Source organism: Accipiter gentilis, unplaced genomic scaffold (assembly GCF_929443795.1).
Source record: "Accipiter gentilis unplaced genomic scaffold, bAccGen1.1, whole genome shotgun sequence".
Classification (NCBI taxonomy): Eukaryota; Metazoa; Chordata; class Aves; order Accipitriformes; family Accipitridae; genus Astur; species Astur gentilis.
In genome coordinates this window covers 1924249-1946648 of record NW_026060823.1, presented here as the reverse complement: position 1 = coordinate 1946648, position 22400 = coordinate 1924249, and the positions used below count along the sequence as shown (strand labels likewise).

At 47.8% G+C, this 22400-nt stretch overlaps 2 protein-coding genes across 10 annotated transcripts in view; one reads left to right on the top strand and one right to left on the bottom strand.

Moving 5' to 3' along the window:
• The window catches only part of LOC126036754 (electroneutral sodium bicarbonate exchanger 1-like), a 123110-nt gene that overhangs the window by 32812 nt on the left and 67898 nt on the right, over positions 1-22400 (top strand). The window lies entirely within an intron of this gene.
• Positions 739-22212, bottom strand: LOC126036752 (electroneutral sodium bicarbonate exchanger 1-like). Of its 8 annotated transcripts, none has more exons than XR_007505302.1 (13): positions 18265-19030; positions 17717-17910; positions 7695-7856; positions 6853-6966; positions 6354-6515; positions 5490-5741; positions 4602-4670; positions 3885-4058; positions 3648-3785; positions 3072-3172; positions 2446-2550; positions 2003-2175; positions 739-1097 (listed from the first exon to the last, which is right to left on the bottom strand). XR_007505302.1 is itself a non-coding variant. In XM_049796793.1 (13 exons), exons 2-12 carry the CDS (start codon positions 18296-18298, stop codon positions 2463-2465), a joined length of 1488 nt encoding a protein of 495 aa, XP_049652750.1. In that variant the 5' UTR covers positions 18299-18369; positions 18635-19030; the 3' UTR covers positions 1518-2175; positions 2446-2462. The 8 variants fall into 8 exon arrangements, 7 of the variants coding, with proteins under 7 accessions (XP_049652750.1, XP_049652752.1, XP_049652748.1 ...); XM_049796793.1 differs by lacking the exon at positions 739-1097 and having other exon boundaries at positions 1518-2175; positions 18265-18369; positions 18635-19030; XM_049796795.1 differs by lacking the exons at positions 739-1097; positions 17717-17910; positions 18265-19030 and adding exons at positions 21226-21393; positions 22201-22212 and having other exon boundaries at positions 1518-2175.

Here is a 22400-nt window from a genome sequence, read left to right as displayed (position 1 = left end):
GAGGCTGGGGTGGCCCCGGGGCCTACAGGCGGCTCTCGGGGTCTGCGGGTGCAAATGCTCTTGGCTTTCAACAGTATTTTTCCGGTGGGGGAAGAAGAACAAGTTGATTCAGCCGAGCCGAGTGGGCACCAAGCTGCAGCCACAGCCTCCTTGCGCCAGATGGCAAATGCGTTTGTGACCGTTGCCCGCGCTTCTGTTCACTGCGTTGACCAGAGCGAGGCAGAAATAGGAAAAAGGACGTCGAGGGCATGAAGGAAGGTCATGCAGTGTTGCTCGGTGGCACGCTTTCCCCCAGCCCTCGCTCCAGTAGTGCTGTCAGGTCTTTCAGTCTCCTGCTGGGAAAAGCAGCAGCTCTGGATCCCCCTGGGAGGGGGTGGCCCTTTCCCTGGGTGCGTGACACCCCGGAGGAGACAGTACCCGCTGCCGCGTGCTCCCAGAAAAGGACTGGATTCTGCCCAACATCCGGTGTCAGGGCGCTGGGGCTGTTTGCGCTCTACGGGATCCCAGGGATGGGGTTAGTACATCCCCTCCTCGTGCTTGGAGGATTCGGCGCTAGCAAGGACACCCCAAGGGTACCAAGGACACAGGCCTCTCGCTCCCGCTGTGTGAACAGTGTGTGGCCTGGGGGAGTCGGGACAACTGCCGTGAACCAGAGGCCAAAGATCTCTCCTGGCCTGTATCCTGGTAATCAAAGAGATTGTGCTCTGTTCGTGAGGCACCTCTGGCTGCAAGATTGTGCAAGGCCATGTGCTGCGTGACTTGTGGCAGGGACCGATGCTGGGGGCATGAAGGCAAGCGCGCTTCTAAAAGCATAAAACTCCATTTCATTTCAGAGCGCAGCTGAGCCACCCCGCTCCTCAAGACTCTGCCATCTGCACCGCTGTGGCTGGGACCGGGCAGTGCTGCACATCCCAAAGGCCACCAAGTCACACCCGTGTCCCTGCTTTTCCGGGAGCTTCTGCGATGCGAGCGATGTTCTGGGGGCTGATCTCTTGGACTACAGCTACCCCGTCCCTGACCGGCAGCTGGCCAGGAGGGTTGTGTCCAGGGTGGAATTCCACCTCTCTGACAAGAACCTGGCCAAGGATGCTTTCCTCCTGAAACATGTCCAGAAGAACAAGATGGGCTTCGTCAGCATCAAACTGCTGACGTCCTTGAAGAAGGTAGGCAGCGCGTTGCGTTGGCCAGCCGAGGTGGGAAGTGGCCTCCATGTGGAAGACGCCTGGATGTCTGGGTGTCTGGGTGTGCTCTGGCTGTCTGCCATGGCCAAAACACTGCTGTGTTATCAACAGCTTTCTAGCTACCAGTACAGAGCACAGCACTACGAGGGCTGCTGTCAGGTAAAGGAACTCCAACTCATCCAGATCCAATACAGAAGGAAAGTGGAGAAACAACAGAGGGAGCAGCCCAGGGACACAGAGCCCCAGGTCTCATCTGGCCGCTCCTGTGACCATACGGTGTATGCAAAATCAAATACCTGAAGTGCTCCCTTTGATGCAGTTTACAGCCAGGGGACAAGAAGGTGGCAGTTCTGCATTTTGCAGCTCCCAGGCTGGTGGCAGAGCCAAAGCAAAAAAAACAAACCCCAAACCAAACCAACCAAGAGAGGTAAAACTGGAGCGCAGGGAGCAAATGCTTTTCTTTCACCTTAGGCCAACTGCTTGGACGCTCTCTATGCTGCCCTGCCACAGAGGGCATCCCTCTCGTACCAGTAAGAGACATAAGAGTGAATTAAAGCCAGGACCCCAAACCACACCAAAAACCTGGTCGTGATGAAGAAGAAAGTGGAGAATGCATCAAATATAACAGAAAATTATTTTGGACATTCCCAGTTTACATTTGAAAAAAAGAGGAAAAAAAAAGAGGAGGAATTAGGTATTAAAAGAAGAGCACTGAATGATAAAGCCATAGCAGTCCCTCTACCACTACAAACCCACACCCCCACACACACGTACGCACACAGACTTAACACCACCAAACTCCCCTTGACTGTGACGTTCACCTCAGCTTGCTGGTCTAGAGATACTGAATGCCTGAAGCACACCAAGGATAACTGAAAACATCTGCATGGCTTTAATGGGAATCCTCCAACTGAAACAAAGCACTTTCTCCCTCTGTCTGCGTTGGCACATCCCCGAGTCACGCTCTCACTCCTCTCCTTCAAAGTCAAGATTGCTAAACGGGAAAAGCGGGAGTGGGGAAAGGCGAAGGGAAGAGAAAAAGAGGGAAAGCATCATCAGTGGAAGACCTGCCAGCTGCTGCTGATTCAGCCCTGTTTGGGGGACCACCCCAGCAGAGAGGAGTTGGTTTGCATGCCACGGTCCTCACTGCCTGTTCCCAGGGACAGGCCGTTTGCTCAGCCTTGCCGGCCAAAGCGTGGGAAAAGCGTAGGTGTGCGCCGTCGCTTGCTGAGGAGCACGGTCACGATCACATGCAATCCTTTACCTTTTTCCTCCCTGGATTCAAAGGGTTTCTGTCTTCAAAGTGAGAGCCTTCCATATGGTCGTTTGTGACATTTCATCCAGGATAACAATCTCAGAAGGATCAGTCCTGCAATAAATATTTTACATAGCAATCCGTGATTATGGGAACTGATGCCACCAAGGGCATTAGCATCAGCAAGAGGAACAGCGGAGCCCCGAGAATCAAAGCTCTGCATAAGTGTGGGAGGTTTTGCTGGATGAGGAGTTTTGGGAGGCAAGCCGGGGAGCTGCAGAGCAACAGCTCTGTGCAAAGGCTCTTGCTGGGGCTTAGCCCCGGTCCGGGTTCCTAAGCCACTGCTGGTACAGATCACGCCTGCAACTCCTCATGTGTTAAGTATGAGGATCTCCAGCTACCGTAAAAGCACTGATGAGGCAAGGTTTGGGGGTCAAACGCGAGTGCTGCAGCCACTCTGCTTGCGGTCAGAGCCTTGCAATCACTTCCTGCAGCCCTGCCCCCGAATTCGATTTTCCCACCAAGCTGCCTGCTGGTTTCTGTGGGATGCCCCACAAAGAGGCAAGTGGAGAAAACTCTGCCAAACACCATCAAGCTAATCTTGCCGGGGGTCCTGGCGCTTGGTGGGGCTTTACCCGTCACTGCTTTGCTTTGGGATATCCACGTCACTGGTCTTCCCCACGTTCAGCTGAACTGAACTTGCAGCAGCAGCAGCTTCCATGGCCCTCCTGGACTCCTGATGTAAAAAAGGGACAAATCACGTTCTCTGTCTTTGATCAAAGTGGAGATAAGCTGAATGCCCAGCACAAACTTAGCAGTCTGCCCTCCGCTTCTGCCCCTTGGCAGCTATAGGTATTAGTGCAGCAGGGGAGAAACCGTTCACTCCAAAGATTTCGGGGCAGGGGGACTGTGTGTTCAAAACATGATTATGAGCAAGTCTTGCCAGCAGCAGCAGCCGCAGCAGCATCTAATAATAATCATCATAATGATGACCTTTGTGAAAAACGACTCGTTTTAAAAATTACACCTGTATTCAAGCGTTCAGCTCACTGCTACTTGAGGAAACAAAGGTTACAAAAGTTACAGGCTATTGGGATCTATTTCGATTGAGTGCTGATCTTCCCCCAACATTTCCAGACAAGCTGTAAGAGAAACAGGCAATCTCACAGACACACGGAGATGTCCAGCCCCGAGGACACAGCAAGCCTTACCTCTTCTTCTTCTCCAGCTTCATTTCTGGCATCGTCCAACTTCTTCTTCCTTTCTGGCATAAGGTCATCCAGAAAGCTGAGCTCTCGCTTTGAGAAGCAGAAATCCATCGCTTTCCGGACAAATACGAGAGCCAAAACCTTCACGAATAAGAGGGAAGATGCGGTGAGCTCAGAGACGATGCCACCTCTCACTCCAACGCTGCAAACACCCCGCTGCCGAGCGGTGGCAGCTCTTACCATCATGGGAAAGATGATGGCGGCACGGGACACCTTGATGGTCCAGAGCAGGACGAGGCAGGTCAGCTGGATCGCCGTGAAGAAATGCACCTTTCGCAAGGGCACGTGCCGCAGGTAGATGAAATCCGGCTGGTGTTTCGCTGGCATCCAAAACAGCTTCAAGCGATCAAAGAACTGCGAAATAAAAGGGAAAGGTTGCCACCTTGGGACTGCGGCAAGTTGCTGGCCCTCTCGAGACGTGGAGGCACTTTGCAGCATCTCGCTTGCCGTCAGAAATACTGGATCCCACCGCATTCCTCCTGGGAGCAGCACCCATTTTCCCTTCGCTCCATCTAGCAACCGGCTTGCCCCTGAGAGCTGCCCACCAAACGGCAACTATTCCATGCCATTCCATTATTAGCATTTCTCGGCCCACTGAATCCCCCCGCGAGGATTTCCACCAGTGGTAGAAACTGCCTTCCCTTTGCACCAAATTCCCCCGCTTTTCACGTAACCAAACACTGACCTGCCCTAAACCCTGCAACAGAGAGCGCTGAACTTGCCTGGTCCTCCCAGCCCTCTATACCTCCTGTGCCTCCACCAATCTCTTTCTTACACAAAAGAGTTTCATTGCTTGCTCTGCGAGAAGTTTTTCCCATGCCACTGCTTTTTTCCCTGCTGCTACAGAGACAAAATACCAGGGAGCCGACATGCTGCACGCTGTAAAAGAGTCCGTACCTGAATTCTTCTGAGCGACGACACACCCATGTAGAGAAAGACGCCATAAAGCACAGGCATTGGTATAAACTGGGGGGGGGGGGGGGGGAAGAAAAAAAAAAGAAAGAATGCAATCGTTTCTTTTTCTGTATTGCATTTTCAGTATTACCACCCTCTTCCACAGGCACTGCCTAAAATTGCTTGAAGCTTTCCAGCTTCCATTCAGGCTTAGAGATGGGTCAGATATTAACCATTGTTTTGCCATTTTGTGCGCACGAGTGAGCTAAGGCTCTGCTTTAGGCTGAACTTGGGAGTTCTCTCTCCTCAGAATAATCCTATTTTCCAGAAAGGTTGGAGGAAAATAGGCGATTTCACCCGTGCTACCCTATGCCGCATTCTCTGGCGGTAGAAGAAACACTTCTGCCTATTCTTGGGGCAACAGGCAAAGGCCACAGGCCTCCTTTTAGCCTAGAGACGAGATTACTTTGTGGGAGGAACGTGCAAGGAAGCCCACAGGGATGACCTCAGTGTGTTTAGCTCCTGGGAACGGCTGCTCCGCGGCATTTGGGGAGCAAATTGCAGCCACTAAAGGGCTGCCTGTTTGAAACAGAGCAGATGTGCTTGTCTGAATATGCTCAACTGTAACCCATAAACATGGGTGGGCCTGAAAGACACCCAAAAATTCAAGCAGTTGCGTTGCTTGCTCGCCTCGAGCACACCAAACGGGGGCCTGAAGGGCTGCAAAACCTAACCGAGGCTGGTTCCCACCGTTGGTCAAGCCCCAAGGGTTGGGACCACCTCCTCCTCCTCCGCTCCACAACTAACTACTCAGGCCTGCAGAGAGGGGACTGTTTTTCTGTAACCTCCAACAAGCTCACGGTTGTTGGGTGGTTTGCATTTTCCTCTCACCTTTAACACGGAAGTGAAGAAGACAGAGCAGCCCATGAGCACAAAGATCAGCAAGCCAGTGACTCTCTGCTCTCGTATCCCCAGCAACTTGGGTTGTTCTCCTGGAGCTGAGCAGTCAGACTCTACTTTGAGGCTATTCACGTGGGTGATGGACAGGACGGTCGCAGCCACAAACCAGGGCAGCCCCATCACAGAGCACACCCCGAGCATCACGGCCACCACAAAAAGGTCCAGGTGGTACCCGCATCCTTTCTGCAGGCAGGAAAACAAGAAACAGAGCATCCCATAGCACAAGAGCAAGGATAACGTCGCAAGTCAGACTCAAACCCTGCTCGAGCACAAGTCAACTTCTTCAGAATTCAAAACAAGAAATGGAAACAAGCAAGGGTGTATGCAGGCTTTGCACAAGCACCTGGCATGAAAATCTGGCAGGAGTTCAGACACAATGGATATGCAGAGCTTGTGCATTAAATACTTCTCCAAAAAACAACAAGCCACAACCCAAAAGCACCAAACCATTTTTTCCACTCACAAAGAAAACTGCACCACTTGCAAGGAAGGTGTGACTCTGAGTTATCCCTGGCAGCGCATCAAAACAATTCATTCCCCACACCTGCTGCTGCTGCCATTTTAAAACAAAAACGCACTTCTCTATTGCTCCAAGATTAATTTGCTCCTCCAAAAGGTTGCTCATCTGAACTGCCCTGTCACTTGCTCCCTGCATCATCGTTAATCCAGGAGAGCATCCTGCCACGCAGCCTGACCTTGTCCCAAACCAATGCCTTCAGAAAGCATCGGGAATAAGAGCTTCCCCCCAGACCTGCAGCCCAGAAGGGGCTGGAGTCATCTCTCGCAGGCCCTTACCTTCAGCTTGTGCTCCTTCCTGTTCACAATAACGGCACTGATCTGCTGGTCCATGAATATCAAGATGGTGCAGAGCAGAGCTGGGACGAGCGCAGCCAACACCGTCCACCAAGGGTTGGGTCCTATGGGGTTGATGAACCACCCGCGGTCGTCTCTGGTAGGCTGCAACAAAGCCCATACATCAGCATCGTCTCCCAGCCCAGGCACTCCACTGGCTTTCATTTTCCCCTCCCTCCTTGCGTCAGAGCACCTCCCAGCCCTGGCTTCATGTCCCCCTCTCCCGGGGGCTTCAGCAGTGCCAGTCTCCTCCTTGCAAGCAGCTCTAGATACTTCCCCTGTAGGTATCTAGTTTTGGGGCCATCTTCTCATTTCTAGGAGGAAGCAAGGCACTTGGAGGTGGAAGAGGAGATGGTCACACCACCAGCATCTCCTCCAGACTCAGCCCTGCCCTGCCCCGGCATCACCTTGTGGCACCCCCACGTGCCAAAACACCCCGTACCTTGAACGCATGGGGGACCTGGAGCTTCGGCAATGGGATCCCAACCACAAAGTCAAGGAGCACCATGATGACGATGGTGAGGAAAACAGCAAAGTTGCTCACTGTGGACCGTACCTGGGGCGAGAAACCAGAGGTGAGAGGGGCATGGCAAACAGGGCCGTAAGGTGAGATGCAAGAGTTGCAGACATCCACAACATTAAGGCTGCTTAACCAAATCCCACCACCCCTCTGAGCACATGCAGCCTGATCCCTTGCTTAGATACTGCTGCTGTGTTTGTCCCTGTGAGATCTGGGGTCAGACAATAAAAAAAAGCTTAACTAGGCCAACAAGGGTTGGTTTAAGTCAAAATCTAAAAATAATAATAATAATATTAAAAATAAGAAAACACATGTCTGCCACTACAGCTACACTCACAGCTACAATGGCAACAAGGCACTGAGGCATCCTTTAGTCCTCAAAAGGAAGCTCCTCATTCGAATCTACTTTCCACTCGAGCACATAATGCGCAGAAGGTAGGGGAAAAAAAACAAACCGAAAACCCCAACCCCCAAAACTTTGGGAAACCTGACTTCCTACTACCTGAGGAGAAGAAAAAAAATAAAAAAAAATCAAACCCCAAAAATCTTCAATCTGGGGCAGGTCACGAGGCAGGTGGGAAACGCTACGATGATTTTGCACTCATGGAAATGAGCGTGGGACATCCAAGCTCTTGGAGAGCTTGGCCTGCAAGGCCAACGTTTCCCAGCTTGACCAAGGCAGGGCAAATACTGCTTAGTGCTCCAGGAAAGCCATTTTGGGAAACGAGTGCGGAGATGGACACTGGCCACCTCCTTCTACTTACTCTGGTTGGAAAGTAGCGGCTGGTTTTAAACTTCTTCAAGAAGCTTGACAGGGCAAAGGTGGCGAAGAAGAGGATGCAGCACCAGAAGAATACATCAGGGGTGTAGGGGCCGTCGCGTCCACAGGCAGGTCCTTGAAACTCCCCACGCAAATACTGACATTTCTGGAGAAACAGAGCGTCAGGACACAAAGGCAGTGCACGTGCGGCAGGGAAACCTCGCATAGCTAGGGGGTTTTGAGGATCTTGGTCCAAGATCCACAACCCTGTAACTGCTCCTGCCAATGGAGATTTATATTTAATGAGCAGCAGCAGCTGAACAAGTGACACATCGAACTACACAGCGGAGAAATGAGATGTGAGGAGACACCATACGCTAGTAACACATTACAAGAAACACTCATCCAGGTGACACTCTTCCATCAGTTGCTTGCATTCATAGCACTGTGTTTCCTTAACTGCATCTGGCTTCAGTCCTCACATCTTCCCGCAAAAAACAACATGCCAGGCTCTCCCAACCCTGTGAAGAAAACCTCATCAGCTTTCCTAACTAAAAAGTAATTCTTTTAAAAATTATTTTTAAACCTGAAAAGGACTAGGATTCACAGGACTAGCATCATTACATTCACTTCACAGTCCTCCTCAAAATGGGAGAACAAAAGATAATTGACATGACAAACGCCACAGTTACAGACGTTCCTTCCTGGGGGTGCAGTTCGCACACCTAGGAGCTCATGCATGCACGAATGGGTGACGCCAGGCAGCAGCCTTCTTACGTGCCTCTGACCTCAGGAAGAAACAGATAACATGAATACTTTTACTCCATTTGCATCCTGAGGACCAGAGATGAAGCCCAAGATTTGCCTAGATGACACAGTCAGTTCCTTTAAGGGATGAAATTGTTCGTTTGAGTTTGGCTTCAAGGACTCCCACAGCTGGCGATTAACTAAGAGGTATGCTACAGCGAGGAGCCCGACACACAGACTGCAGGACAACTCATCACGCCAGGCCTCTGAGCTTGCAGTTCTCCGCAGGGCCCGGTGCTGCCTGAGCAGGTGGATGGACTTCCCAGTTCCAGAAATACAAGCTCGTGAATCAAACCCTCCTCAAGCACGCAGGCAAAACTGGCTGCGCTTTAGCGAAGCAAACCAACAACGAGGCTTCCTTTGTTTGGGTGCCTCCTGTCTGACGATGCTCTGGGCTACTTTCTCTTCCTGGCAGCAACAGGAATAAGTTGCTCTCATACCTACCAGCTTCTGACAGAGAAAGAGGATGATCTCGTTCTTGCCTGCTAGGACCAGGGGTGGCAATAACGCAGTCTGCCGAGACTGGAAGGGGATGCCTTGGAGGCGGAAACACGCGGGTGTTCATTACTCCTGGGCACTCGGAATCACGGGAGGAGATGATGCCGAAGGGCCTGATCCGATTCACAAACTGACGCACCTTAGGACTGAAAAGGCTTCTCCTTCCACTAACTTACTTTTCTCTGCAACAACAGCCTCAGGAGAGTAACTTCTCCGTAACCCTTTACACTACAGCAACTACAATACTTAATCCTAATGTACCTTACAAGAAAACTACTGCGGTCTTCTCTACTAGAGGGCCAACGCTGCTGCGCTTTACATTTTATTAACCTTTTGAAACAACGCACTAGCTTTCCTTGCAATCGCATTACGTGGGCTTCCTGGGACTTTATATATGCACGTTCGTTTTCTCTGGCTAAATCAGATTTGGAACGCAGGGGTGGCCATCTGAAAACACTGCAAAACATTCTTTTTACATACATCAGTTCTCTGGTGAAGGCAACAACTGAGGAGGATCTTCAGCTAATGTAAAACTGCGAAGCTCAGAGGAGTCGTACTCCAGCTAAAGATCTGCGCACTACTAGGCAGGAATGTCAAATTAAGCAATGCCCAACAGATACAAGTCATTGGACCTTTTCTTTTACAAGTAGGAAAGAAAGGGTACACAGAAAGATAGTGGTCTGTAGAAAATGCATGTAAATCATCAAGATTTCCAAGGATTACTCGAATCGCTTCCTGGAGAGGCCAAAACAAGAAAGGAAGGAAGAATATTAACAAGATAGCCACAATCCCACTGCCAAGTACAGTTTTCAGGCTTGGGAAAAAAAAATAACATTACAGTTTGCAGGAGTCATGGAAGAGCAGGTTCCAGATATTTTGCTTTTCCTCCTCCCCTTCTTCCCCCTGCTCCCTCCCATCACCTTAGAGCACGCTGCCCTAACAGATTCACAGAAACTGAAGTGAACGAATATCTTAACCCTGAATTAACATAGAAGCAATACTATGGAGAGTGGAGGTGTGCTTTTAAATTTAACAAGTTCTACATTTAAGAAGCCTCCTCCTTGCCAGCACAACACATGCAGTATTGACCTGTTTCAAAAATAAACATATTCCCCTTTTTCGGAATATTGACCCAATTCAGTTACAAAGGAACTGTAATTCAGCCCCAACAAACTCCTGCTTTATAAACGGGAAACTTTTTCTAGGAATACCTTTTGTTGGGAAGTGGCTTGCTGAAAAAGGACATGGGCCTGTGGAAAAGTTCACACAGAGCAGAGTTCTGTGTGAAAGAATGTCAGTTTGAGCAACAAGACTAGGCCTTGGCTGAAAATAGCTGGCTTTACTGATATTGGGAGAAAAACAACAGCTGGTCTCGCTGTTATCAGGAGAAAGACAGGGACGGTGTGACCTTGGCATAACTTCACAAGTAACTTTTGAAGAAGTTCTCATGAGAAAGTTACTGAACACGCGTAGCTGCCAACCACAAGTGGGTGTGTTTTAGTAATGAATAAACATTAGCAATGTACCAATCATATTAGGACTAGTAGGCATAATTATCGCAAACTGTATAAATATGAGCTATCCGTGCAAATAAAGTTGAATCACTTCTATCACTCATATTGGGTCGACTTATGTGCATTCCTCCGCCGCTCCAACAAATGGTGCCCGAACGGGGACCGAAGAAAGGGGAATAATTGGAGCGACGGACACTGAGAAGCACCGGTAGCAGCGACCGGGGGGCAAAAGATTAACCGAACGCTGATCGTCTTGGTTGGTGTGTTAACTCTCGTGACTGGACCATCCAAAAGGGGTTCGCCGTCAGTGAGGGCTACTGGAAAAAGGCTGCAAAGACTTTTTAACCGAGGTCCCTTAATCAAGGTAGCACCCAGGAGTATCAAGAAGCCGGCCGGCAATGGATCAAGAGGTAGCCCTAAAATTATTACAGTGCTTTTTAGAAAAGCGGGGAGTAAACTGCATTAAGCAAATTTCGGGGTTGGTCGCGTTAAGGGATGCTTTAAGAATCCAGATTTATTATTTGAGGAGAGTGAATGGCGTAGATTAGGAGACGTATTATGGGATATGGTAACTGATGATGATAAATCAGCTAAAAAACTAATGAAGCAAGGACAGAAACCTTTCAATTAGTGTGGGTACAGCTTTTGAGCTTAGTACCTGGAATGCTATCGGAACCTCCCTATGGGATGAAATTAGTGACGGGTCTAAAGAAGTTAAAGATCTTGTAACTTTATGGAAATTGATTAAGACAACTCTGTAAGAAATGAAAGCAGATCGTAAAGCGTCTGCGTCTGCTTTTGCTGCTCTCTCTCTCCAACCGCAAGCGAAAGGGAAAAGCGGGGAGAAAAACATAATGCAGCGAGAGAGACTTTTTGGAGCTTGTTCGCCTACTCTCGTGCCCTTGACTTCTGCTCCACTCCCTGGGACTGCCGATATTAATCAGCCATCCGACAGTTCCCAAGCCTCCCTAACCGTACGATTAAAGGAAACCCTACAGAATCAGGGAGTGAGTAAAAATCTGCCTACGAAAAACCAGCCCTCAGATACCACCGTTCAACATGAACAAATTATACCTAGCATACACCCTGATTCAAATAATGCAAACAAGGACTTGGCTACTCTAATAATAGAACAAAAAGAGACAATGTTAGAATTGTTAAAGGAAATGGGGAAAAGAGACGGGGAAACCAACCGCACCCGTGACAGACGCAGAGCCGCCTGTAATAGCCGCTGCAGAAGAAAGGCAGAGACATTGGAGGGGTGTAATAACAGATGCCATTATAGAAGGGACTATGCTCTAAGCATTCCCAGTTATTGCATCAAATGGACAGAAAAAATGGGAGGTGTTTGACTGGAAGGTCATTGAGAAATTAAGGAATGCTGTGAGTCAGTACGGAATCAAATCTGCGTTAACTCACCAAATACTGCAATTCATTTTTTCTGCTGATACGCTGATACCTCGAGATATTAAACAGCTAGCACAGTTGATTTTGACACCCGCCCGAATGTTAGTGTTTTTCTGGCAGTGGGAGAAGCTCTGTGATAGGGAACAAGCAACATCACGACAACAAACAGATCTCCTATGGGGAGTAACCATGCAGATGCCGATGGGTACTGGACCCTTCGCATCAGGGAACGCTCAGTTACAATGTGTCACTGAGGTTCATCATCTATCACAGATCTTGGCGTATCAAGCTTTTCTTACCGTACCAGACAATATGTACAGCCATGCTTTTACCCAGGTGAAACAGGAGAATACAATTTATGACCACCCTGACATGAACGAGGGCATGAAAGAAAACATGTTCAAAATACTCGCTTTTGAAAATGCTACTGAAAACACACGCAAAGCATTGTGTAATTTGCCGAAAAATGCAGACATCGTTGATATGATAGAATACACGGATCGATCAGTGGACTCACAGAAAGTAGCCTATGCTGCCACAGCTCTCCAAGGAGCTACAAAGAAACACAAGGCCAGTAAGACACCCTTGGTCAAGTGTTCTAACTGTGGCAAACGTGGACACATTAGGAGCAAATGTACAGGTACTGTTAACAGTAAGTGCTGCAACAAGTGTAAGAAAGATAACCATACCACCAAGAATACAGGAAGAAGGGAAACTTTACACCGACTGCGAAGGCCCCTCGCGCGACGACACGAACGCAAGGGGCTTGAGCTGCCAGCCCTCAGGCAGCCTCGCAACCACCAGATCCGCCACCGCAGGAAGCTCCAGAGTGGATGTGGAAACCGCAGTCAACATAAAGGGACCATTGGGGTTTGGACTTAGTGCATTTTTAATGGGGCAATCTTCAACAGCTCTAGAAGGAATTCTGGTGCTCCCAGGGCTTATTGATGCAGATTATTGTGGGACTGTGAAAATTATGATTCATGTTTTAATCCCTCCTGTTTCTATTCCTAAAGGTACCAGAATAGCACAATTAGTTCCATTCAGGTCGTGTGTTCCGAACCCAGGTGAAGTACAACGTGGAGATGGTGGATTCGGCTCCCCAGGGAAACCGCAGGTATACTTTGCCATGGACACAACAAGAGGTAAACCAGAAAAGGTAGTGCAATTGGAAGGGCCCGATGGAGTTGTTGTCAAGAAACCGATGACAATCAATACAGGTGCTGATGTTATGATTATTTCACAATGCATTTGGCCTCCATCATGGCCATCGATCAATCCAAACTTTGGTATTGCAGGGATAGGGGGCACACAAGCCACCTTAGTAAGTCAGCTACCAATTACATTTGTGTTCCCCGATGGTGAACACATTACGACGTGTCCGTATGTCATGACTACCCCAACTGAATTGTTTGGCCTCGTAGGCCATGATTTATTGAGCCAAATGAAGGCAATGTTAGTGACGCATCCTTTTTAGGAGCGGTCACTGACGGGTAGCCGATTCTGAAAATTAACTGGAAAACAGATGAACCTGTTTGGATTGATCAGTAGCTGCTAAATTCTGAAAGGCTACTAAAAATACAAGGGTTAGTTGAGGACCAGTTGAGAGCGGGACAAGTTGTTCCTTCTACTAGTCCATGGAATACATCAATATTTACCATTCCCAAGAAAAGTGGGAAGCGGAGACTGTTACATGATCTGAGCTGTGAATGTGGTGATGCACAGTATGGGAGCCCTGCAGCCAGGTTTGCCATCTCCAGTTATGCTTCCAGAAGAATGGGATTTGTTAATTATAAATCTAAAAGATAGCACCCAGATGGCGCTGAACGGTTCGCCTTTTCGGTACCATCGATTAACAAGGCAGAACCCTATAAGAGATACCATTGGGTCGTGTTACCGCAATGAATGCGCAATTCCCCCACGATGCGTCAGGTGTATGTGGCCTGGGCATCAGAGCCTGTAAGAAAGCAGTTACCTCAGTAACTTGCCACAGGATGAGATTTTAACTCAATTGCAGGACATCTTAAGCCATCGCGGAGTAATAATCACTCCTGAAAAGGTGCAAAAGGCAGCACCTTGGAAGTATTTGGGGTGGCACATAAATGCTAGCAATGTTAAACCTCAGAAGGTTCAAATAACATGAGAAATTTCAATGTTACATCATGTCCAGAAGCTTGTGGGAGATATCCAGTGGGTGCGGAATCTTTGCGGTATCACTAATGGCAATATGACCCCTCTGGTAGAACTCTTGGGTATGAGAACACTGTGCAGATGAGAAACGGGAAATGACAGAGCTGACCAATTGGTTGCAGCGCCACGGGAGCCTCCTCCAGGGAATCGTTTTCAACAAAGCACGGCAATCGCATGCGTTCTTGCACCAACCCGCTAGGATGTTAGCAAAGCAATTTGACTTACCACTTACTGATGCCCAAGGTATCGTTAAAGCATGCCCTGATTGTCAAAACGAAGGGCTCGGCTTGGGCTGTGGGGTTAACCGACGAGGTCTTTTGCCATTGCAGTTGTGGCAAATGGATTTCACCCATGTCATGTGGTTTGGTGCAAAGCGTTCTGTGCATGTGTGTATTGATACCTATCCTGCTGCCATGTGGGCCACGGCACGAACTGGAGAAAAGGCCTTACATATTGAATGACATCTTCACGCTTCTTTTGCAGTACTGGGTGTGCCTCAAGAAATTAAGATGGACAACGGCCCAGCCTATGGTTCTACACGATTTGCTCGATTTTGTAATTTGTGGGGAATTCACCACGGTACCGGTATTCCACATCTTCCCACAGGACAGGCTATTGTCGAATGGGCCAACCAAACCCTAAAAGAACATGCTGCAAAAACAAAAGGGGGGAACCCAGGGCTTACTCCCAGAGGAACGATTGGCCAAAGCCTTATTTGTGCTAAATTATCTTAGATTGACAGGTGATCACAAAGACCCACCAATGGTAGTGCATCATGTTCTTTTACAGGCAGAAAGGACGCAACAAAGTACAGGAATCATGGTAATGTATAAGGACCCAGAATCCAGGAAATGGTGCAGATCAGCAGAAGTAAAACTTACTGGGAGATCCTGGCTAAGTGGGACAAGCCATGGCTTCGCACTGATGCTGGACCCGGAATTGTTCCAATGGCGACTGGCACGGCACCGGCGGGTGCTGGAGCCACTGATCTGACAGATTCTAACTAATAGAGTATTACTAGTGGACACGGAGTCCTTCAGAGAGGTTTTCAGAACAGCGTGCCTTATTGTATATAGAACCTGCTTTAGGTAAAAAGTGTGTAAAGCATAATTTGATTAAACATAGTGTGATTACGGGAAGACAGTGTGGGGTAAAAGTTAGTTAAAGCCAAAATTAGGGGTAAGGTCTATTTCCATTAATAACCTGGGAACGAGGTTGATTGTGTTTCCACAGATACAGGCCCACGATGGACTCCTGTTCGATTTGCATGACCATCATCATCTGGAGCATCATAGATGATGTGGCAATATGAATACTACCTCAGCCAAAAACTAATGTATAGGTCACCTTGGCTAACATAACAGGTCAAGATTCTCTGTGCATCGCAACTGTATCGTAAAGCCCATGAACCAATAGACAAGATGGCTATGACTCGTGCAGCGCGCCTGGCCAGCGAGCGCATGCGTCATAGATTGCAACCGAGGCGGACTTTTGGCACCCGCTGGCCACGTGTGCTAAAACCCGTTCCTCTGCAAATGTATAAATACTGGGATTTTCCGAAGAGCATCGGGCTGGTGTACGGTGAGGCCATCGTTGCCTCTGTGGGGACGCCCACGGAAAGCTGGCACCTACCGATTGCTGGGCTGAGTTCGTGGAGCAAGATGGCACAAGAATGTATAGATGGTTCATTTTCCTCATGGTCTGGGTCATTAGGGGTAACGGGTTGGCTCAAAGAATTATGGGCATTATTGTAGTTACTGTGATTTTAGCTATTGTAACAGTTTTACCTTGTTCAGCTTATTAAGGAAAATGGCATCCCAAGTTATTAAGCAAGCCTGGATTGCTCAAAAACAAAAATAGGGAGAAAGATTTAAACGGAGACCTACAGTGGATTCAACCTTGTTGTGGTATTACAAATACAGACTTACAGCCGCTGCTGGATTTATTGAGGGGCAGCGATAGCTTAACTTCTACAAGACAACTAAGTGCACCGGGACGGCAAGCCTTGACAGCAATTGGACAAAAAAATCACATCATCCATGTCTGGCAGATACGTTCCTGATTTACCCATAAATTTGAAACCTTATGCTGAGATTGATATGGAACACACTGACTGTAGTAAGCAGCATGACAGTGACACCGGTGATTGATCCACATCGGTTAACACCATGGGACAGTAAGAATGTTTGGGTGTCACTAGCTAAAGCTATTAATCAAACCTCTTTTTGTGTGCTTATGTATTTTATTAGGTATAATGTTGTTTTTACTGTGTTTAATTAATTGTGTTCACAGATCTTTGCAAAGGGCAATACAGCAGGTGTTAAAATTTTACCTCAATCTATATACAAACAAATAGATTGGCTGAAGAAACATACACAAAGATCCAGCAAGAAACTAGTTGGTTTGATGGAGTGTTACAATCAATATTCGGCGGGATAACACTATGGGTAATGTCATTGATTAAGGAAGCCTTATGATGGTTGGGTATATTGATATTAATCTGTGTAATAGTTAGAATTCCGTATGGGTGCATGATAAAAGGAGTCTCAAAGCTGACACACCAAGCTCTACTCGCACAAAAAGAAAAAGGGGGAATTGTTGGGAATTGGCTTCATGAAAAAGGACATGGGTCTATAGAAAAGCTGTGCGAGCAGAGTTCTGTGTGAAAGAATGTCAGTTTGAGCAGCAAGACTAGGCCTTGGCCGAAAATAGCTGGCTTTGCTGATATCAGGAGAAAAACAGGGACAGTGTGACCTTGACATAACTTCATAAGTAACTTTTGAAGAAGTTCCCATGAGAAAGCTACGGAACATGCATAGCTGCAAATCACAAGTGGGTGTGTTTTAGTAATGAATAAACATTAGCAATTTGCCATTGTTGTCCAGGCCCATTGCCTTTTCCAGTCTGGCCCATTTCCAGCTTGGAGGTGCTCTTAGGATTAGTCTGGAGGCAAAGATCACACTGTTGTGCGATCACACTGCCTCACCGTGGCGTATAAATTCCTAGCCACAATTTCTCCTATCAGATGATTATACAGGGCTTCTGTTCCCCCATGTCTTTTCCTATGTTCCTCCCCTATCAAATGCCATAATAAGCAAGAGGGAACGATTAGCTTTCCCTGTGGGGTATGAGCCCACCCCTCTTCATTATATGACCCTTCTAAACCTGTAATGAGCTTTTGATCTTCCTTAGTGTATTCTGGCTTACCTTCTAGGGAAATCCACCTATCAGGAATTAAGGCCCCTTCTGTTTTTACCTGTGTTTTGGCCACTTGTTTTGCCTCTCTGTCCGCCAGCTCATTCCCTTTTTCCAAATCTGAGCTCGCTTTCTGGTGTGCCTTAATATGCATAATTGCTACTTTCTTAGGGAGCTGGACAGCTTCCAGTAACTTCAGAATTTCTTCTGCGTGTTTGATATTTTTCCCTTGAGAACTCACTAGTCCTCTCTCCTTCCAAATTGCTCCACGTGCGTGTACAACTCCAAAGGCATATTTTGAGTCTGTATAAATGTTCACAACTTTGCCCTGGGCCAATTCCAGGGCGCGGGTTAGAGCAATTATTTCTGCCTTCTGTGCGGAGGTGTTCCTGGGCAAAGCCCCCGATTCTATTACCTCTTGGCTGGCAGTGACGGCGTATCCCGCGTGTCGATTACTGTTTAGGACGTAACTGCTTCCGTCTGTGAAGCGAGTTTCCCCGTTTTCCATGGGGCCGTCTTTCACGTCTGGGCAACTGGCGTACGTTGCTTCGATGGTTTCCAAACGGTCACGATGTACCGGTTCTCCTGTGTTCCTGCTGAGAAAAGAAGCTGGGTTGACAATGTTAGCGACTACAATCTCCACGTCATCCCGCGCTACCAATATAGCTTGATATCTCAGGAATCTTTGTGGAGAGAGCCAGTGTCCGCCTTTTGCTTCCGGTACTGCTGATACTGCGTGAGACACCAGAACAGTCATCTTCTGGCCCAGAGTAAACTTTCGGGCTTCCTGTGTATTTAGTATCACAGCCGCAACCGCCCGCAGGCATCCAGGCCAACCTTTTGCAGTCGTGTCTAACTGCTTAGAGAGGTAGGCAACTGCCCATCGATACGGGCCCAGGTTTTGTGCTAATATTCCCAGAGCAATGCCCTGCTTCTCATGGGAGTAAAGAAGAAACAGCTTACTCGCATCTGGGAGTCCTAAGGCCAGGGCCGACATCAAAGCCTTTTTCGGTAGCTCAAAGGCTCGTTCAGTCTCCGTATTCCACTCAAGGTGTTTCTGCTTAGTGGCTGTCAACGCATACAGTGGTTTAACAAGCAATCCGTAATTATAGATCCACAATCGGCACCACCCTGTCATTCCCAGAAAAGTCCATAACTCTTCTACTGTCTGAGGTCTCCCAGTTTGACATATTGCCTCTTTACAGGCCTGTCCCAAAGGTCTTTGTCCCGCACTAATTTCATAGCCCAAATAATTCACTTTGCCTTGCATTACCTGTGCCTTTTTCTTGGATACCCGGTACCCCTGAAGTCCCAGGAAATTCAACAGACTCACCGCCCACATCGTACAATCTTTCTCTGTTTTGGTGGCGATTGGGATATCATCCACATACTGCAACAGCTTCCCCTCCTCAGACGGGGTTTCCCAGGATTCCAAGTCTTTCGCAAACCGATTGCCAAAAACGGTAGGCCTATTCTTAAATCCTTGTGGCAAGGCCGTCCAAGTGAGCTGGGTCTTTCGACCGCTCTTGGGCTTTTCCCATTCAAATGTGAGTAAGTTTTGCCTGGCTTCATGGAGAGGGAGGCAAACGAAAGCATCCTTCAAATCTAAAACACTAAACCAAGTCAATTCAGGTGTTAGTACGGTTAACAGGGTCTATGGGTTCGCCGCTACCGGGTAAAGATCTTCAGTTATCTTATTCACCGCCCATAAGTCTTGGACCACCCAATATGACCCATCGGGCTTCCGAACAGGTAATATAGGGGGATTGAATTCAGACTCACACTCTTTTAATAGTCCCAACTGCAAAAATTTTTCTATCAACGGCCGGATTCCTTCTCTGTCTTTCTTCTTTAGGGGATATTGTTTAATTCTTACCAGCTTTTGGCCTTCCTTGATCCTAACTTCAACAGGTGGAGCACTTTTCGCTCTTCCAGGTGCATCGGTAGCCCATACCCCCGGGTACACTTGCTTTAAGATGTCCTCATTAATGATTCCTTCTAGGGGGAGACTGGTTAAGGTTAGGCTCAATATTTGAATATTTTGCTGATCTTTTACCTCCAGAGTAATTTCTCCCTTCTTGAATACAATTTTTGCTCCCAATGGTTCCAACAAGTCCCTTCCCAAAAGGGCCTTTGGGGAGTTCGGCATATATAAAAATTTATGAATGCCCCACTGTTTTCCTAATTTATATTCTAAAGGTTTACAAAACTATGCCTTTTCACTTTGGCCAGTCGCTCCTTTCACCGTGACATAATCATTCCCCGGGGCATCAAAGCCTGATTCAAAACCGAGTATGTTGCTCCTGTATCTACCAAAAATTCTACCTCTTGTTCTGTTTTCCCTAGCTTAATTATAACCAGTGGATCCGCTAGGGTAGATTCCCCAGGTTCTCGTCAGTCTCCCTTCACAGAGGCTACTGTTCTTTCTGTTTGAGCCCTCTGATGCTCCTTGTTCCCTGGGCATTCCCTCTACCAATGACTGAATTTCTTACACAAAGCGCATTGATCCTTGCCCAGTCGGGGCAAGTCTCGTCTAGGCCCTCTTCCCCTTTCTTCCCGAATAACAGCCATTAATTTCCTTTGTCCTTGCCTATATCCTTCTTCTCTGTTACTAAACACCCTCCGTGCTTTTGTGGTACAGAACAGAGATGTAGCAAGAAAGGAAAAAAAAGAAGGGAGGGAGAACAAAGGGAGAGAGACACAAAGACTGGAAGAAGGACAAAGGGATGGCAGAAGAAAAAAATAGTGATAGGCTACAGGACAGAGATGGAGGAGTTCCAAAAAGACACAGGGAGCATGACAGAATGAGAGTGAGAAACAAGGGACAGAGCAGGACAGCACTGGAGGAAAAAACAACTGTCATTGATAGGCTGTGAGAGAGACATGGAGGAAGAGAGAAAAGAGAAGGGACAGCTAGCTGGAGAGGGGGATACAGTTAGAAAGGATGGAAGAGGGAAGGGAACAGAGAGAAATACAGAAAAGATGGCAAGAGGAAGCAAGGCAGAGGGACAGCAATAGAAGAAACAAGGGACAGGGATCTGGACAGATGAAGAAAAAAGCAGGAGAAACATACAACATGATACGATGGGACAGAAAGTAACACAGAGCGTCAGATGATAATAATGACAAGAGATAGAGAGAGACTATGAAAAGCACAGGAGGTTGGAGAGAGAGAGAGAAGACATGAATGAAAAGAGTAGAGAGCACCACAAAGGGTCAGGGAAAGAGAAGGACAACAGAATAAAAAAAACCCTCACATATTACACACACGTTATCCACTCATCAAGCCCATTTCAGAGTTACACAGTACCTCAGCCCCTTTAAGAAAAGTAACACATGCGCCCGAGCCCATTTCGGCGCCGCACCACGCCCGAGCCCATTTCAGCGCCGCACCGCGCCCCGAGCCCATTTCACGGGTCTCTACCTACAGCTCCAATTTCAAAGTTCTGCAATCACTAGAGGAAGGAATGCACCCCCTTTCCATTAACCCAGCAGCAGCTACATTTACCTCAAGGTATCTACAACTCGCCCTTGGATGCCTAATTCCAACAGACACTTTCACTTACTTCAACAGCTAAGTTTACCTATGGGCACTAAACGCCCATGCTTCCCTCTACGCTTCCCTTTGTGATTGCCATTAGTACTGTAATTCCCACAAGGACACATAATTACCTGCCTTTTTTACATTTTATTTTTAGTGCTTCATTTGGTCCATTACTCATTCCACATAGATTCAGCTATGTCAGTATTTCAATCCAATTCTACAATGTACTTTTTCTACAATATATAGAAAAGACTTATGGCCTCACTCGTCAAATATTTGACACTATTAGATTTAGTCCTCTTTTAATCACTATTTTTACAAATACATGTAAACTCCAAAAATTTAGCATTACCTGAAGAAGAAATGCCACTATTTAGTACCTGCAATGCTCTACGGAGTGGTCTTTTCCACATTCCTCGCTCCCATTACATACATCGCTGCACATCCAGAAGTTTTACTCCCTGAGGTGACATTACCGCCATGATCCCTGTTCCCGGGCACCAAACGAGTGACCTCCAATCATCTTGACAGACCGTCCACTTCCACACCTCGACACAAAACCAGAAATTGAAAAATATCATTACATCACAAGCTACAAAGAGCAACCAAATATTTTACAAACCCACCACAGACAAATACAGTTACACTCACGCACTTCACAACCCTGGCCTACTCCATGCTGGCCATCTAGTCCAACTCCCCCCACAAAATCCTCAACTGTCTTCCAAAGACCATCCACCGAACAACATATCTCTCTGTGCTGACTGGCAATTACCAGGTTCCAGGGGAGCGCTCCACAGGAACACCGTTCCCGGGAGCCTTGGAAAAAAACAAACAAACAAACAAACAAACAAAAAAATCGCCCTGCCTTTGAAAACCCAGGCCCGAGGCAGACCCCAGTCCAAACATTGGCGATCAACACTGCCTCATGGAGCAGCTGGGACCAGGGAAAAGAAAAAATAAATGGGGCAGGGGAGGACACACCAAAAACCAACCCATATCCCAGCTGGGGTTTTTTATTCTAAGTTTGGGGTTTTTTTCCTAATTCCCTGAAAAACATCTCAACTCTACATCCAACCTGAAAGGAAAAAAAACCAAAAAGGCTTAACCACAGAACCCTACAAGGTTAGAGACATTCACAACACACCACTCGTTCAGATCACATGAACGCCAGCCCTCACTCTCAACTCATCCATCATACCGTCCACAGGCCTCAAGAGGCCGTCACCCCGTCTGCAGCAGCAGGGGCCTCAAAAAAGCACCCTACCTGCAAAAACCCAGGCCCCAGCCCAACCTCCTTCCAACCAACCTCCCCACAAACTGCCCTTCCGTTACACCAACATTTCAACACGCACCATCATCTCCACCATCCGTGCATTTTCAACCCGATAATTAGCTTTCACAGTGCCACGTGTCACAGTCCAACCTCCGTAGCGCCATGTCACCTAAACGCAAGGTTCCTTCAAGCACCTCTCGTGCCCTGTCATCACCTGCAAAAACAACACACAAAGCTTGTCAACAGACACTTCATCCTCGAGAGAGAAGTCCTCCACCA